This window comes from Labeo rohita, chromosome 17 (assembly GCF_022985175.1).
Source record: "Labeo rohita strain BAU-BD-2019 chromosome 17, IGBB_LRoh.1.0, whole genome shotgun sequence".
In the NCBI taxonomy this organism is placed as follows: Eukaryota; Metazoa; Chordata; class Actinopteri; order Cypriniformes; family Cyprinidae; genus Labeo; species Labeo rohita.
The window spans coordinates 31,767,971-31,787,662 of record NC_066885.1 but is presented as its reverse complement, the minus strand read 5'-3'; the positions used below and the strand labels follow the sequence as shown (position 1 = coordinate 31,787,662).

Sequence of the window (19,692 nt, the reverse complement as noted above, 5' to 3'; positions counted from 1 at the left end):
TCTGTGCTGCCTTTTTCTGTGTTTCTCACAGTTTCTCTCCTCTGACAGTAGATGAACTCATTGGCACCGGTCCGTCCGTTTGATGTCCCACACACACACGCTAATCTTTTCTACTTATTAACATTTTTTTCCTCTGCTTTTTCTTCTGCTGCTCTGCATTTTCACACTGGGAAAAATATCTGTGACGACAGTGGAGCTGCTGCTCACAAAGATTCAAGGTTTACTATTACTATTCAAAAGTCTGCAGTTGGTTTTTGAAAGACTTCTCCTCTGCTCAGCAAGACTATTATTACTATTTAAAATAACTGTTTTCTATTTGAATATTTTTTAAAATGTACTGTATTCCTGTGATCATCACTAAAGTCTACAGTGTCACATGATCCTTCAGAAATCATTCTAATGATAAACATTTGTGCTACTGCATATTTTTGTAAATACCATGATGCTTTATCATATATGGCATATGTATACGTATGTAATTTTATTTGGTTTTAGTTGCAAACCTGTGTGTGTGTGTGGTTTTTGTTTCTGTCGCTCACACATCCCACCCAAGCTGGGCTTGGCACTGGTTTCTCATTCTAATGTGCTATTGTGTTTTCCTCCTTTCAAGACAAGCTGTTTCTCACTGCCTGTGTGTGTGTGTGTGTGGTTACGCGTCTCTCCTGGCTCATTCAAATGAGCGTCACGTTATGCTGTTGAAAACTGAGCTTCTGTGGAGTGTAAAAGGCAATGAATCTTCAGCTTGTTTCAGTGTTGCTCTCTTTGAAACTTGTGCTGTGTGTGTGAGTCTGTCTGCTGTCTGGCTCTGCAGGTGACTGACTGACTGACTGCAGCGGCTCTGATGTGACTCAGCGCTGCGTGACTGCACGCGTGTGTGTGTGCGCGCTGGTGCATTCATGGGTGAACGCTGCTCAGATCTTGTTCACGTTTGTGCTAGTGAGTGAGAATTAATGTGTGTGATAAGTAGACAGAGAAATGTAAAACTTCTTGCTTCTACACTGCTACTATGAACACTTATAAACACACTCATCTCAGAAGAACAGCTACTTCTGTACCAAGCGTATTTTAAATGTCAGCATTGGCCTATTTTGTTTGTTTGTTTTTAGCAGTGGGACTTTTATTTTGACTGTGCTGAGGATGCCAGTACCTGAATTCAGCTGCATTTGAAACTTGCATGTTTGTGTGATTCACAGTATTTACTTCCATGTTTTTATTATTTGTTTATTTGAAAAAAATATAATAGGTTCCCTAAAGCAGAGCCCTATGATTTTTGCAATGTGGAAAACAGACAAAATCACTGGATCCAGTCATAAAAACGGAATTTACTGTATAACGTGGGATCCTGCGTGTCATGTGCTTCTTTGTGTGAATGAATTGCTTAGTTGTGTGATTTTTGTTTACTACACAAATACTAAAGCATGTGTGATGGTCGTGGTGTTCTCAGCCTTTGCCACCTTAATATATGAGTACATGAACACATAAACATTCTCTATAACTGTTGTGAGACTCACTTCATGCACATTTTAAACTTATTTATTTATTTATTTATTTATTTTTTTTAGAAAAGCTGTCGTCACATCATATGGAAACAGAAATGTAAAGGTTGTCACAGCAACCCGTCAAAATAAAAGTTTGGCTTAACTTGTAGAAACTGTGACAGAAACATATTACTTAATGTTATTATAGTACTATTACTACTAATACAATTTGTATTAAAACATTATATTTTAAGGAATATTTACCAGAATGTTTTTACCAAAAAAAAAGTTCTAAAAAAAGAAAGAAAGAAAGAATTCTTTATAAAATCCGTTAATTAGACATGCTTTTGATATTCCAGTTTACTGAAACCATTAAAATGGAATCTAAAAAATGAATGGAAAACTCAGAATTTGGTAAAAATAAAACAGAATTTGAGGGAAAAAAATTTAATAGGGCCTTAAAAATTTAATTTTTGTAACTTTTAAAAAATTGCTGTTAAATTGTGTAAGTTTCATGATTTCAATAACTGGACATGCTGTTTAATAAATATTTTTTAATGTAACCATTAAAGCAAATTATTGAAAAAATAAAAATCCGGAAGAATTAAAAAAAGAAAAAACTGAATTTTGAAAACATTAAAATGGAATTTGGGGAAAAAATAAAACAGATTTTTATAGGGGCCAATTATAGGGATAGTTGACAAAAATTAAAGTTGTATCTTGTTGTTTCAAACCTGTGTGAATTTCTTTCAGCTGTTGAACACACACACACACACACACACACATACACAAAATATATGTTAAAGAATGTTGTTAATTTTAGTATTGAATCAGCTGACGGTAGCCGCTGACATTCATAGTATAGATAAAAATACCATGGAGGTCGATGGCTACTGTCAACAAAACCATGCAGGTTTGGAACAACACGAGTGTGATTAAAATGTTCGTTTTTGGGTGAACTATCCCTTTAAGTATAAAGCGGTTTATTTTTTTTCCTATTGACTAATTTTCAAATTATTTATTTCTAATTTAGTGAATATTATGTAAAATAAATGTAATTGTAATAGCAGCATCTTTAAATAGTCTGCTTTATATCAGCTATCACCCAACTTCTCTCCAAAATATAAGCATTGGCCATCAAAAAAATCCATATTGGTGGACTACAATTCAATACTAAGTCGATACTAAAAATGTAAGGTAACGGTGCCAATGTTTCTACAGTATGACTAGTAATCACTCAATATGTTATCTGAGAGCTGTTGTGACAGAAAATGCTATACTGCTGCTGGTATTGACCTCTGAAGTTTTGATGTTATGATAGCTACAGTAGCAAAAAAATGTGTATTTATTGTTTTTGTTTTACATGCTTTTTCCAATAATTTTGGAAGTTTCAGTCATTAATGGACCAGATAATCAGATGTCTGTCTCTTTCAAACGTGTGATGGCATCTGTCTGAAACGTCTCTCTGTCTGTCTGCAGGAGGAGGTTGAGCGATGAATAAGCTACGGCAGAGTTTCCGGCGAAAGAAAGACGTTTATGTGCCAGAGTCCAGCCGGCCGCACCAGTGGCAGACAGACGAGGAGGCCGTACGCGGGGGCAAATGCAGCTTCGCCGTCAAGGTAATGACCACACCTATGCTGAAGCCCCTGCAGCTGTCAATCATTCTCATGCTGTTGATGCTACAGATTACTAGAGCTTTGAGGGACTTGTCGACTGCTGTCGTGCCTTGACTCTGAACACAGATCACGCCATGCTAGAATCTCACAGTGCGTGTGACCCATTTTTGGAAAATAGTATGTTGTAAATCACATGATTTTTTGATATAAAAACCAGGCGTTGTGACAACAGTAGCTCAACAAGTACAATAAAAGCACAGCATTATGTGCTATATCTGACATATTTACAGGTCACATATGACCTGTATTTCAAGAACCTTTGTTTTAAATGGTTTTTAACCTCAAAATATTTTACGTTTTCTAAGAATTACAGCCCCTACCTCCTATGGTTCTCTATTTAAGAAGGGCTAAATGTCCCTGTTAAGTAAAAATTTTTTGAGAAACATGATTTATCAATAGACATGCAATAGGGCTCTTTGATAAAATGCGGAATCCTGTCATAAAAACAGAAATTATTGTATAACACAGAATGTCACAGAATTTGCCAGATTTTGGAGAGATAAATCAAAAGTAGGTCAGTACACTTAAATCAAAATTGGATATGGACTAGTATCTGTGAATGTTAGGCAGCAAAAATGGTATATAAGTATTGTTTTTTAGCCTCTGAACTGCTCTGATAGTCATTTCATGAGCATTTTACTCTTTCTTTTGAAAAAAATTAATATTTACCAGAAAAATTATTTACCAGAATTTATTTAGCAGATTTTTTTTTTTTATAAAATAAATTATTTAGTTATGCTTTTTATTAGTAAAATGAATTAGGTGAAAATAAAGCAGAGTTTGAGTAAAAAATAAAATCTTTCATAAGGCCTTAAAAATGTAACAAATTAAAAAAATTAATTTTTTAATAATTTGCAATTAAATTGAGTAAATGACATGATTTCAATTCATTTCGCATGTTTTTTTTGATTAATTTAAATGTTTCACCATTAAAACAGAGTCTAGAAAAATTAAAACAGGAAAAACAGAATTATTATTTCTTATTAATAATTTATTCTTAATTTTTATTTGTGTGATTAACTTAAATAATATTAAACTTAAAAAATATTATATAATATTAAATAAGCTGGCAGGTTGAAGCTTAAGTTGTCTCTCAAAGGTTATTATAATAGGAATGAGTCAGGATAGTTGATTAGCCTGTTTAGTTTTTTGCTATTGTTGATTTTAAAGAAGTTGCAAGGAGATGGAAATCTCAAATAATTGATACTCAGCTTCATTGACAGCGTTTGTTTGGTGGGCATTTACAGCCGTGTGATTGGCTGTGCTCTTTAGAGGTGCTACACAGCCGACGCTGTCCTTAACCTCCTTTTGATGTGTCCCTAATTTACCACAATTACCCACAATCCCACAGAGAGAGCAGCCTGAAACCAAAGACTCCTCTTCATTCTGACCATCAGTGTTCCTCTTCTCCTGTAGAGCTGCTTATTCAGCTCTGTGGTTTTAGTCTGGTTTATCATATCATAGCGTAAGGTCACAGTAAATTGGTGGCCTGTGGCGGGATTGTGTCTGTATGTGTGCGTGTTTGTGTTTTGTGTCTTGTCCTAGATTCTCTCACATCTGAGCTCTTATTTCTCCACCTGCTGATCATAAATATACTCCATACAGCTCGGTATGTGAAGTGTCTGTACAAAGCAGTGAGTCAGTGTTTTATATGGTTTATGCTTTTGGTCAGATGAGGTGTTTTTATTACATCAGTGAATTGGTTGATTTGGGCTTTGATCATTTTGTAGGTGTCACTTTGAGCTCTTTTTACATGCATTAGAAAGTGTTTTTAATGCAGCAATTATGGCTTGTAATGTACCTTATAATGCATTGTATGATCTTGTAAATAATTGTAACCAGATATTATAAAAGATTATAATACTTATCTATTCCATCAGAAAATACAATGCATTAAAACACGACAAAACCAACTTCTGATGTAACAAGGAATCTGTAAATATTCTAATGCATTGTGACTTTGATTACAATTATTTATGAAACGATATAATGCATTTCAATGTAAGTTATAAATAATTATAATGCATTATAGATAAAGCCTTCAAGTTATGTGTTAGCGTTTTGGACAATTAAAGGTTATAGTTATTTAGTCCGTTTGTTGAATATACAGTTCTTCTATTAAAAGACTGCATTGTAGCCATTATACAGGACTTCCTTCATAATTTAGGAATTAGTTGATTTTTAAAATAAAATACAATAATATAGTAGTTCTGCTGGTGTTAATCAGTTCATCTTTCTGTGGCTGGTAACTGATGTCTCTGCTCAGTAGATCTGTGTTAAAAGCAGATGGAGGCAAAGCTAAAGAAACACAACTGCTTAACTTAAAAATGTCATTAGTGACTTTTTTTTCCCTTCATTTTACAAGCCACTAAAAATTTCAGTGGAAATCTAATAAACACTAACCCCAGAATGTGTGATGTAAATCCTTGCAAAAAAATGCTTGCCAAAACAAAATGAAATCTGTATAACATATACACCGAGCTCAACTATTGTGAGCAACACTCAGTTGAGTTCAGTTGACAGAACTATAACTCTCCTGATCGGGCCAGTGCTGCATTGGCACCAGAGTTTAGCATTTGTATGTGTTTTTAATCCCTACCTGTTTATTTATTTAAGTTCCTGATCCAGAGTGTGTGAATCCTGAATTGAGTTCTCTCTCATGTCTTCTTGCGCTTGAACAGACATATTCACACAACATTACGTCAAAATGCCCATCCTGGGAAGTAACCTAGTAAGCACAGCTGGTTATGTCTTAAGTGAAAGTTGAGAAAGAAAATGCTTGTGTATCAGTATATTGAATCCTTGCATTTTGTGTTAAATTGATAGCAGCATGACATTACTGTGCTGTGTTTTTAATGTTCAGCAACAAAAAGACAAAAAAGAATTTGTTTACTGCTCTTGATAGAATAAATTATAAAAATAAATAAAATTAAAGAATATACGGTGTTATATGTGACCATGGACCACAAAACCAGTCATAAGGGTAAATTTTTTGAAATTAAGATCATCTGTAAGCTTTCCATTGATGTGTGGTTTGTTAGGATAGAAAAAAATTGAAAAACTATTTGAAAATCTGCAATCTGAGGGTGCAAAAAAATCTAAATATTGAGACAATCACCTTTAAAGCTGTCCAAAAGAAGTTCTTAGCAATGCATATTACTAATCAAAAATTACGTTTTGATATATTTACAGTAGAAAATTTACTAAATATCTTCATGGAACATGATCTTCACTTAATATCCGTGCTACTTAAGACTGATTTTGGACCACAAAACTATTGGAAGTTGAGATTTATATATCATCTGAAACCTGAATAAATGAGCTTAGTTCGTTAGGATAGGACATGTTTTGGCCAATATACAACTATTTGAAAATCTGGAATCTGAGGTTGCAAAAACATTAAAATATTAAGAAAATCGCTTTTAAAGTTGTCCAAATGATGTTCTTAGCAATGCATATTACAAATCAAAAATGAGGTTTTGATATATTTACAGTAGGAAATTACAAAATTTCTTCATGGAACATGATCTTTTCTTAAAGGGGTCATCAGATGCAAAGTTTACTTTTACATGTTGTTTTAACATTAATGTGTGTTGGCAGTGTATGTACAGATCTACCCTATAATGATAAAAATCCATGCAGTGGTTTTTAAATAATCTGTAAAAATGATATTCCCTTTTTCAATTCGAGCCATTCTCAGATGCCTGTCGTTGTTGCGTCACACCGATTAATAAACTAGCAAGTATACACAGTAATTAAGTTCGTACATGTGAGCAAGTGACAAACATATCAGCCTATAGTTGTTAAAATTGCTGTTGGCCAAAATAATATATTTTTGGTGCATCCTTAATATAAAATAATTATTATAATCTTTATTTGTGATTACACCCCCACCCCAAAAACGATATTTTTAATGAAAAATAAAATAATAAAAAAAAATATTTTTACTGTGACAAATGACCTGATCATTTTTTGTTTGTTTGTTTGTTTGTTTTTTTTTTCACACTTACAGTTATCATTAACTTAAATAGTCTGAACTCTGAAGTGGACTGTGTAGAGTTTTTCATACCTGGCTTTTAACTACATTTTTGCAAGTATCTGATGAGCAGTTGACATAAAGGTTTGGTTGTGTTGAGGACACACTTATGCAAAGTAGCGCAGTCACAAAGTGTGTATGTGGTTGCTGAAGAAGAGCAGCTCTATGAATAACTCTGTGCCCATTTCCCAGCTAAATCGCTGCTCTGTTCTATTACAGGCTATGGAAAACGGCTGCTCTGGTGGTTATAGACAGCTGCTTTTCTCATTCATGCTCAATAACTGGTTTAGAGCCAGGTTATAAACCATGTTAGATGGAGGCCAGACCTTAAAACCTTGTTCGCCAGCTCTCTGAAAGAATGTCAAACTCCAGAGCATCACACAATGATCTTAATATTGAATCCATAAAGACTGTATTCTCAATCAAACTGCCTCCACACTGAAAAAAATCCTGGCAATCCTGTTTTAAAGTAACAGTGTCATAATGCACTCATACACCGTGTTCTAATCAGACACAATGTGACAGGAATCCAACAACAAGCAATTTGACACAGCTATGTGGAATCCTGTTTTAAAAACAGTGTCATAATGCACTCATACACCGTGTTATCAAATATCACAGCCAATCAGGAGGCATGTGTGGGCAAATATCACAGCCAATCAGGAGGCATGTGTGGGCGGGCTCTCTCTAGAAGCGCAACGAAATAGATAACTTTATACTAAAATTCATAAATATTAAACCTGTTTAACATTATTAAAAGTACATACTGAGTGACTGATACCATCTTTGTTATGGAATATACTTGTTGGTTCACGTTGAGTTCACAGTTTGAACATACATATTTGTTTTCATTAATTATTTAAGATCTGAGGTAAATTATATTAAACGTAAACATATAAAATTATAAAAAAAAAAGAGTCCCCTTTTGCTTGTCGAGACTGGTTAGGACAAAAGCTTTGATAAACATGGAAAAGAAAGTCACAGGTTTGAAACTACATGAGTAAATAATGACAGAATTGTAATTTTTTGTTAAACTAGTTCTTTAGCGTTCTTTTATATAGTCAGATTACATCAATCCTTGTAAACGAAGCCAGTGCCAATGTAACTAGACTTATGAAATGAAAGTGGCTGAAATTTAACCCTATATATTCTATGTCATATTTGATACACAAATTTCTCAGGCCTCAAAATGATCAACGTGATCAAAACATTGTGAATAATCTGTACACAATCTAAATGCCCTTTGTCATCTTATATTGCATTGCATTATATTGTTTGCTCATTAAACTAAGCATTTAAATGTATTACTGGAGATATAGAGTGATGACTGATATTTGTATAATTTTATGTATATTAAGTATCTGCTGTACTGTTACAGATCTCATTGATTTACATTAAAAGCTTTCAGAATTTTGTCATGTAATATCAGCATCTGCACCAAATTGCATATTTTTGCTCAGTTTGTGCCTGAGAATGAAATTAAAATGTTTTTTTGTTCCTCCATATTCTTACTATACACCATTTAAACATTTAGTTTAAAGGGGTCATCGGATCCAAAGTTCACTTTTACATGTTGTTTGATCATTAATGTGTGTTGGCAGTGTATGTACAAATCTACCCTATAATGATAAGTCCATGCAGTGGTTTTTAATTGATCTGTAAAAATAATATCCCCTTTTTCAAATCGAGCCGTTCTCAGATGCCTGTCGTAACACTGACAGAGGCCGCTCCCACAATAGTTGATTGACATGAGTGTCTTACCTCAGACCCGCCTTAAATCGGCTGTAACAGTCCGACCTTCATTGTTTCGATGCCGGAGCAGGGATGTAAGTTAGACAAGACTATCTCAGATTGAGTGATTGAGGTGTTGTGTTGCTGGGTATGATAATGAACGTAGTGGTCGTCATTTACTCCCGACACCTGAGCCGCTGAAGATGCAGTGGATTACGTTTGTTTGTGAAGGAAATGCACCTCCCGATCTTCATAAATGCGTCTATGTTCGCGCAAATCATTATTTTTAATTTTTTTTTTATGAATTTTTGCGATCGCCTTTCCTAATAACGTGCTAGTTAGCAAGTTTAGCAGCTAAACGTGGCTAAATGCGGCTAAAGTAAACAGGCTCGTCACTCCACAGAGGGAAGAGAGGGGCAGGGCGAGCAGAGCTCATTAACATTTAAAGTAACCTCGACCTGAACAGGATGATTTTTGCAGAGCTGATTTTGAAGGTAAAAAGGGTGTCGCTTAACACAACCATTAAGAATTTTTAACCAAAGTATATTATAGACTTTTCATTAAGAGCCTAGAGAATCATATCAACTTGTGCACAATGGGCATCCGATGACCCCTTTAAAGGTTTAAACTGTTCCATTCTAACAATTTGATTTTGCAGGCTATTATTAGATAATCAGGCTTTACAGGGTTAATAAGCAGGTGCACACATGACTCATGGTTCTCTAGCCGCGCTTTTAGACGTGATTCTGATGATGTCACAAACTGACAATAGTAGCTCCTGAAGTCTGTGTTTTTTACAAGCGGAAGGGGATGGACTTCCTGTCAGTACAATAGCTGCCCGCCTCTTGGCCTGACCTCTGTCCCAGGAGTCTTTTGGGCGAGACGCAGTGATGTCTTCTAACAGGGCGGTCTGCAGTGGGTAGTGGAGGGCGCCGCTGTTTCCGCACATTGAGTGTCACTGGTCACCGGTCCGGTAGCTCCAACAGGAATAGATGGGACTGCGTGACCTCTTCCTGTTGGAACAGGAAACACTGAGTCACTGTTTCAAAGCTAAACTACTCTTTCTCTTTGTGTGTCTGTAGTATCTGGGGCACGTGGAGGTCGAGGAGTCTCGTGGCATGCACATCTGTGAAGAAGCTGTCAAGAAATTAAAGACGGTAGGTTACGAAAGCACAGACTTCCTTCATCTGTCACATCTCGAGTGCAGGGACGACATCTCCTGTTCTTCTGCTGAACAATCACCTCAGTCCATGTCTGTCTTCCTCCACTCACAGCACATCTCTTTATTTGTGCATTCGACACCGAGTGATCTATTTAAAGCGTGTCTGTCTCCTCCTGCTGTTCTCTTCCTCTTCCGCTGATCTCGCTCATGCTGTCACGCATTAGTAAAAAATGCTTCACGTTTAATATAAGTTGAGCTCAGGCAACACAAAAATGATTTGCACCTTAACAAATGTTACAGTAGGCACTGTGATTAGGCATTTCTGATTATTATCAATGTTGGAAACAGTTGTGCTGCTTCATATGTTTTTGGAACCTGCAATACTTTTTTTCAGGATTCTTTTAAAAAACTGTTTAAAATGTTATTTAAAATAGAAATCCTTCGTATATACCTAGCCGTTCAAAAGTTTGGGGTCAGTTACTTTTTTTTTTTCTGTTGTTTTGAAAGAAAAAAAATACAAATTGACAAAGTGACTTACACTGTTAAAAAAGATTTCTATTTTGAATAAATGCTGTTCTCTGTAGCTTGTTATTCATTAAAGAATCAGCATGAAAAATGAAGCAGTACGACTATTTCCAACATTGATAATAATCAGAAATGTTTCCTGAGCAGCAAATCAGCATATCAGAATGATTTCTGAAAGATCATGTGAGATTGAAGACTGGAGTGTTGATGCTGAAAATTCAGCTTTGATTTCTAAAAAAAGAAACAAAATTAGTTTCTCTAATTGACATTGTACAAGAAGTATAGTAATTGAGCCTAACTTCTACTGAACCTGATATATTCTTTTATTTTGTTGTTCTTTTAACCTCCTCTGAGATGTAGAGCCCTGTATCACTCTCTCCCTAACCCTCTCCTGCACTGATTTCCACCAAAACACTGCTGGTTCTTTTGCCAGAGCCGGTTGTCGGTCTAGAGGACTTGTGAACCTTTTTCAGAATCACTTTTTCAGAATGACTTCACCAAGTGATTGCGCAAGCGCCTGTGTTACTACATAACCTGCCAACAAACAAACATGACACAGCAGTCTAGTTTTGATAACATGCTTAATATTCAAAGCAATTTAATCTAGCATTTAATGTCGTTGTGAGCATCACATTAGCAAATAATCATTTCAGATTGACTTAAATAGGCTATAGTAACTTATTTATAGAAAGTGTATAGGCTAAAGTAACTTGCCAACAAAGCAAAAAATAGGAGGCCAGTGCACAGCTTTGTTGATGAAGTTTTGTGCAGTCTAGACTTTTTGGTGATTGTTTTGAAAACTTTTTTCTTTATAACAACATTATTCCGGATGCTTCCACTTTGAGTATCAGCTCCAGCACAGAGTCAGCAGGACAGGTACCTTATCATTCGTCTAAACCTCAGCACGTAAGCCCGCCAGGAGAGGGACAGGCGTGAGTTTCCTGTGTCGGCAGCGCCCAGCGGAAGACATTCCATTCTTCAGGGAAAAGGAAATCCAGTGCGCTGTCTATTTTCCACGTTGACAAGGCCTCACACATCTCCACCCAGGTTAAGCTCTGGGGAAAATAGAGTCGTGATGTTTGTCACTTTCCACCTGACGGCTTGCTCTGAGTTATTGCGTATCTTCTTCTTCGTCTGACCTTCTGTTGGAAAAGGGTGCTGTTTAATTAAATTAGTGCTGCTTGTGGAAGGCCGTCCTTTCCGGATTCTTTCTTGCCAGTGTTATTTCAGTATTATTAAGATCTTTTTATTCTTTTTATTAATATTCTAAAATAGTTTTTACTTTATATAGATACACAAGCAATACATTTGAACAGTTTAAAGCTCTGAAAGCAATAGCAAGCAAATAAACTAATAACCCTGCTGCTGTAATGTCTGTTAATCAGTGAACAAAGGAAAAAAGAGGAAATCAAAAACTTTTATAGCTTTTTAATCATTTTTAATTATTAATCTATATTTAATATGATAACTTTCTTCAATTTATGTAGGCTACATTTCCTACTTGCTGAAGGGCACAGCTAGCTAAATATGACATTTATTATTAAGGGTGTATGTGTAGATTGTTTTAAGTTCACTTAAATCGCAAGGTATTTTTTAAAAGTCTTAACAAATGTTAAAATTGATAGTTCTCAGTTACACTAATGTTGAATGGCTGTAGTTAAGGAATAAATATTGGGGGGGGGGGGGACTATTTTATAGAGACATCAGTAGTATTGGTATCAGTGGTACTGGCCATCAGTCATAAAAAAAGATGCCATTAAACAAGTATTAAAAATATACTGTCTTTGTGTTGTTTCTACATTAATTTACAGATTGAATGAGAAATTATTGCAACATAAAATTATATTTTAAAACTTTACTCTTAGGTGGGATTAATCACAGTTAATTGTGATTAATTAAAAAAAAAGTGATCAATTTAGTTAATTTTTTTAATAGATTGAAAGCACTAATATTTATATTTTATTTATATTAAATTGAAAGTTTTAGTAATTTTGTTGAGTGCTTTTGTCATTTTTATTTGTTTTATTAGTCTGTGCATTTATTTATTTATTTTATTTTATTTTAGTTTTTTTTTTTTCCAAGTTAATCAAGTTAAACTAAATAAAACTGAGGAATGTTGCTTTGGCATTTACGTTTTATTTTATTTTAGTTATTGCTTATTTATTAAGACCTTTATATTACACTCTTTTATTTGCAGTTTTTTTTTTTTTTTTACTACTTTTCCTAAAGTCAGTCAAAGAAAAGAACTTTATTTCTCAATCTAGAAACGAAGGATCCGAGTTGACAGATGTCTGCATGCTCTGTGAATAAACTCCCACTCGTCTGGGAAAGCTGCTGTAGTCTCTCATACGCCTGCTTTTATGGATAGCAAGAAAAGAAGAATTCACCTACAAATGAAAATTTTATCATTTAATCTGCTCGTTTTTAAACCCAGATGACTCTGTTCTATGCAGTGAAAGTGAATGGGGACCTTAGTTGGCAAGCTTTTTGAGGCAAGATTTTCAGTCAGTATAGATTTGCATTACAGTCTGTTAATCACAAAGCTACTAGGTGGTTTCGGAAAAACTTGGAACATATCACAAAAGATTTTTGGAGCCGTTGGTACCCGTCCATTTTAATTTCATGGAAAACTGCATGATTATGAAAAATCATCTTTTCTTATAAAAATTACAAATGTAATTTAAAATGCTATTAAAAAAAAAAAAAGCTCAGAGTTTGCTGTGCTAGTTTGTAGGGCTGCACAGTTTGACTGGAAATTTGTAATTATATTTATCAAGTATAAAAATTTTCTAAAAACAATTATTATTATTATTAAATTTGAGCTTTTTAAAAATAATAATAATAATAAAGAGAACAGCTCATTTTTGATAAGTGCTTCTCATTACTAATGTGCAGATTTTGACTTGTTGTTTTTCCAAATGCACATTAAAGCAACTAAACTAAAGTTTAGTCAGAAGCAGCATGTACTGTGAACTGACACACTCTGAGACACTGAAAAACATCAAATCATGAGCTGCTCATGTGTAACTAAACACAGTGCCACTCTGAAACATGGAGCACATAGGCATTTTTTAGATTTAAAAAAAAAAATCATGTTTATTTAATATTTGTAATAATTTTGCAGATTTGATTGTTGCATTATCATATCACGAATTTGGTTTCATTTCGAATAATCGTGCAGCTCTAGTCAGAGTCGTATGGCTCTTGCATGAAGACACAAACACACTGAAGATAACTAATGACATACAAGCTCTAAAGAGGCAGCTTTAACAGATAAGTCGTCTCTTATGACCCTGTAACCTACTCAATCCCTCGCTCAGACAGTCCAAACCTTATTATTTCCAGAACTTAATCAGCACTAATTAGGTTACCATCACTGTAACCCGGAGCACCAAATCAAGTGGCTTGAGCAGGAGAAGTGGCTGGACCTTTGCGTGTGTGTTTGTGGATGTGAGGACCGTTCTTTAACGTAATGAGATTTCCTCTCACTGGAAGCCTGCCACCCATGTCCAGGAAGTCCATGTGTCTCTGCAGAGCCTCATCTTTATTGATGTCATCCACTTGTGTTTATTGTTTATTGTTACTGTGCTAGCTGCACCTAACATGATGAAATGTGTGTATAAAGGACTGTTTGTGAACATCTGATGCACTAGAGTACCTCATGTTTATTTTGGGGTTTTTTTTGCACTCATCACAGTGCTTGTTGGGATAATGTGTCCTTGAAGAATATAAGCGTCATGTCCAGTGATGGTTTGTTGCAAGGTTCCAGCTTGCTAGGGTTTATCTCAAGTTTAGGTTTCTGAAGGATGAGAACACACACACTTCCAAGTCACACACGGTCTGTTTGTGTTTGCTGATGATCTTTAACCTCTAACGATTGGAATTCAGGGGGCTGCAAACTATCTTGTTACTTCCTGTTTTCCAGTGCCAGTCTGAAAATGTGGAACCTTTTACCAATTAAAATTAGACAAGCTGCAAGTGTTAACATTTTAAAAAGCAGATTAAGACATTGTTTACGTCTTTTAAACGTCTGGTTTAAGTTTTTTTGTTTTGTTTTTTTTTGTTTTTAACTTTTTAAATTTGTCACTTTTTTTAAACTTGTTGTTTATTACATTTTATATATATATATATATATATATTATCTGATCTAATAAGTACTTTAAACTCTATTTGTGAGCCCACAATAATGTAATGATGCATGGCTACATTAAACACTTTATTTACCTTTTTTTCTTCTGAAATTGTGTAATGTACACGTCATAGTGTGAATCATGCTTATTTGTTATTAACTTCTGAATGTTCCTTCACTGGCAGCTCATGATAGCATGAAGAAATAAATTAAATTCTTTGGAACGTTACATCATATTCACAGATGTAACCAAGACTGGTGAACAGACCATGAACTGTGTTTGTGGGCCGGTTATGCAGTAACCGTTACGACAACATTAGCTCTCAGACGGTGGAAATGCAGGCAGATTCTGCAAGAAAAAAGGACAACAGAACGTATCCGTTTCTTTCTTCTAGTTTTTCCTGTTTCTCTTTACCTCCAGATCCTGTATTTCTGTCAGTTGGTTACTGCACTTTCTTTCCACCCTGCTCAATATGTCTAGCATCCGTGGCAGTAATTTCCCATGAATCTCCCGTCCTCCTCCATCTGTTTGCATATGTACTGAAGTGAATGCATTATGATGTTCTCTTTTTCTAAGCAGGTTTGTTGACATGAGCCATTAAGAGCATCTCGATCCTCTCTGACCCCTTAAACCTCTTTTCTAACCCAATGAGCATTGCTTTCTTTCTACGGCTATGTATGAACTTACTCGTGTGGAAACAAACAGTAACTTTAACTCATAACCTGTAACCTCACCTCTTTCTGTGAAACTTGCTGTGCCTTAACTGAAGATGTGGGCTCAGTATATAATGGTTATGCTGGTCATAATTACTTGAACTGAAACCCAAACCTCAGTTAAGGGACGTAAATCCAGCATAGATGAGAGGAAGTAAGTCTTAGGCTTGGTGAATGGTGCACTTCTTTTTTTTTTATGCAAAGGCCACATACACACTGTAAGGTTTAGGGAATGACGACACATTTCTGCAATCATCATTCCACATGTACAGTGTATGAAATATAGCAGTCAGTCCCCACACTTCCCCACACGCACGATGGTTGCCATAGTGATAACCGCTTCCTGCAACAGTTTAGAGTCACGTAGCAGTAAACAAGAAACATGACGCTGGCTGTTTGTGAATTCAGTAGTAGTTGCAGTCGTCATACCCATAAATAACCAAACACACTGTGTACACTCTAAAAAAGAAAGGTCTTCGCAGCAAGAATACTTATTTTTGCTATCAAAGAACATTTCAGTGAGCAGTTCTTACAAGAACCATTTTTTTTAGAGTCCAGAACATTTTAAAAATCAAATAAACTTTTTTTACTGTATAGAACCTTTTGAATTCCATGGATGTGAGAAGTTCTTTATGGAACCATCAGTGACTTCATTTTGAACATTTATTTTGAAAAGTGTGCAAAACATTGAAGTAGAGTTTAATATGGGTGAAAGACTATTATATTTTTTTTAGTTCTTAATTTTAGTTTGTCAGTGTTTTTTAATATATTTAATAATTTAAACCAAATTCACACAAGAAATGTTGCTTGTTTTATATATATATATACAGTTGAAGTCAAAAGTTTACATACACCTTGCAGAATCTGCAAAATGCCAATTATTTTACCAAAATAAGAGGGATGATACAAAATGTTTTTTTTGTTTGTTTGTTTGTTTAGTTTTGTTTTTTAGTACTGACCTGAATAAGATGTTTCACATAAAATATGTTTACATATAGTCCACAAGAAAAAAATAGTTACATTTATAAAAATGACCCCGTTCAAATGTTTACATACACTTGATTCTTATGCTGTGGTGTTAGCTGAATGATCCACAGCTGTTTTTTTTTTGTTTGTTTTTTTTAGTTATAGTTGTTCATGAGTCTGTTGTTTGTCCTGAACAGTTAAACTGCCTGCTGTTCTTCAATAAAATCTTTTATTTTGAGATCCATCGTTTTACAATGAGGACAACTAAGGGCCTCATATGCAACTATTACAGAAGGTTCAAACACTTGCTGATGCTCCAGAAGGAAACACAATGTGTTAAGAGCTGGGGGGTGAAAACTTTTTGAATTTGAAGATCAGGGTAAATTTAACTTCTTTTGTTTTTTGAGAAACATGTATATTCTGTAGCTTCTGAAGGGCAGCACTAAATGGGAAAAAATATGATATTTGGGCAAAAAAGAAAAATGTACACATCTCCATTCTGTTCAAAAGTTTACACCCCTGGCTCTTAATGCGTTGTGTTTCCTTCTGAAGCATCAGTGAGTGTTTGAACCTTCTGTGATAGTTGCATATGCGTCTCTCAGTTGTCCTCAGTGTAAAAAGATGAATCTCAAACTCATACAGTCATTGTTGGAAAGGGTTAAAATACACAAAAAATGATGAAAAAACAAATAATTTGTCAGACCTGAAGGATTTTTATGAAGAACAGTGGGCAGTTTTACTGTTCAAGACAAACAGAGGGACTCACAAACAACTATCACTAAACAAAAAACACAGCTGTGGATCATTCAAAATCATCATTAAGGGCCGTTTTTATAAATTCAACTATTGTTTTCTCTTGTGGGCTATATGTACATGTCTTTTATGTGAAATATCTTATTCAGGTCAGTACTAAATAAAAAAATAAAAAAACATGCATTTTGTATGATCACTCTTATTTTGGTAAAACGATTAATGTTTTTTTTTCAAGGTGTATGTAAACTTTTGACTTCTGTATATGTATTTTTATTTCAGGTTTTTTTTTTTTTTTTTTTAGTTAACTATAAATAACCCTAGTGTGTATGTGGCTGAAGAGTGATTTTGAAATCTTCACACACTTCCTCTCTAAGCTGGGGTGTGTGTTTGTAGTGCACACTGCCGGCAAGATCAGTTCTTACCCTGTGACTCTTGATTGCCATTTGAGCTCATCATAAGCAATCCTAATGAACTACTGCTGCCATCACTAACATCATAACATGATTCATTTAAAAGAATAGTTCACCCAAAAATCTAAATCTGCCATGATTTACGCGCCCTCACCAAAACCTGTGTGGCCTGTTTCTTAAGTAATACACAAAAGGAAATTTAGTAGATTGTTCACGCTGCTCTTTTCCATACAAAGAAAGTGAATAGAGACAGAAGCTGTTGAGCTCAGAAAAAGAAAACAGAAAAGGCACCATGACAGTAATCAGTGTGACTTCAGTGTGTAATCAGGGCTGCACAATAATGATTAAACTAATCATGATTATATTGCTCAAAAAGTATAATTGTTACTATAATTTTTTTTTTTTTTTTTCATTTCAGAAATTTCTTTTTACATTTAATCGGAATTATTGCATTTTCATCTAAGCGTGAATCGAGAATGTCAACTCATGTGGCGTTTATTGTGCCTCATCTAGTTTTCTGATATATTATATGCGCCATAAACGTTAACACACTCTCTACTAAACTAGTAAAAACTTAAGACATTTGTCAAAAGTTAAAAGCATGTGATTCTTAATATTAATTTACATTCTTCTACAATCAGCACTATACACTTGCATTACATTTACATTTAGTCATTTAGCAGAAAGCTTTTATCCAAAGAAACTTACGAATTAAGACAGTGGAAGCAATTAAAGTAAACAAAAGAGCAATGATATGCAAGTGCTATCACAAGTCTCAATTAGCCTAACGCAGTACACATAGCAAGGTTTTTTTTATTTCTTAATTATATAATAAAAAAAAAAAACTGAAAGAATAGAAAAAGAATAGAGCAAGCTAGTGTTAGAGGCCCTTTTTTTTTTTGCTTTTTGTTAATTGTGTAATAAATTAAAAGAAAAACAAATAGAATACAAAAAGAATAGAAAAGCTAGTGTTACATTTTGTTTTGTTTGGTTTTTTAAAGAAAACAAGTAGTTAGTAAATGAAAAGAGAGTCTAAAAGGGGCACTCATTTACACTGATCTAAATCATACTCAACACTATTCACCTTAAAAGAAAAGTTAACTTCCAGAACAACAATTTACAAATAATTAACTCACCCCCTTGTCATCCAAGATGTTTATGTATTTCTGTCTTCAGTCGTGAAGATATTATGGTTTTTCAGGAAAGCATTTCACGATTTTTCTCCATATAATGGACTTCATTGGTGCCCCGATTTTGAACTTCCAAAATGTAGTTTAAATGCAGCTTCAAAGGGCTCTAAACGATTCCAGCCAAGAAGAAGGGCCTTATCTAGTGAAACGATCAGTAATTTTTTCGGAAAAAAAAATGTGTATACTTTTTGAGCACAAAAGCTTGTGTAGCACAGGCTCTGGGATGCGCGTTCATGACGCTACGGACTATTGAATCACGTCAAAAGGTCACGCGGAACTACAGACCCAGTGTTTACAAAGCGAACACGCAAAGACTAAGGAAGTGCAAGTAAGTAAAACGCTGTTTACAGACAAAAAGGTACAACGATGTCGGACGATTCTGAAGTTGTAGGAGAAAATAAGATGGAGTTTTTCACCGTACTCTACCTTTTTGAGCCAGAGTACACAGACAATGAACTTAGATGTGATTCATAGCGTCGTGGCATCCCAGAGCCTGTGCTACACGAGGTTTTGTGCTTAAAAAGTATACAAATTTTTATTTTTTGGAAAAAATGACCAATCGTTTTGCTAGATAATCTTCTTCCTCAGCTGGGATCGTTTAGAGCCCTTTGAAGCTGCATTTAAACTACATTTTAGAAGTTCAAAATCGGGACACCAATCAAGTCCGTTATATGGAGAAAAATCCTGAAATGTTTTCCTCAAAAAACAATTTCTTAACAACTGAAGACAAAAACATGAACATCTTGGATGACAATGGGGTGAGTAAATTATCTGTAAATTAATGTTCTGGAAGTGGACTCCTTTAACTAATAGAGGTCAGATTATTTGTTTATTGCTAGATTAATCAACTGATCAAATATTATCACTAAATTGACTTAATAAAATATTGTTGCAGCTTTATGAGTTGCATGGTCTACTTTTA

General features: G+C 34.6%; 2 protein-coding genes across 8 annotated transcripts in view; one reads left to right on the top strand and one right to left on the bottom strand.

The window, feature by feature from the left end:
- Positions 1-19,692, bottom strand: part of nol10 (nucleolar protein 10) — a 327,975-nt gene that overhangs the window by 206,655 nt on the left and 101,628 nt on the right. The gene's annotated exons all lie outside the window — the stretch shown is intronic.
- The window catches only part of numb (NUMB endocytic adaptor protein), a 60,832-nt gene that overhangs the window by 26,848 nt on the left and 14,292 nt on the right, over positions 1-19,692 (top strand). For all 7 annotated transcript variants that reach the window (XM_051133231.1, XM_051133233.1, XM_051133230.1 and 4 more), the window contains exons 2-3: positions 2,958-3,097; positions 10,004-10,078. In XM_051133231.1, the coding sequence (XP_050989188.1) occupies positions 2,972-3,097; positions 10,004-10,078 (201 nt within the window). In that variant the 5' untranslated portion in view covers positions 2,958-2,971. The remainder of the gene's footprint in view (positions 1-2,957; positions 3,098-10,003; positions 10,079-19,692) is intronic.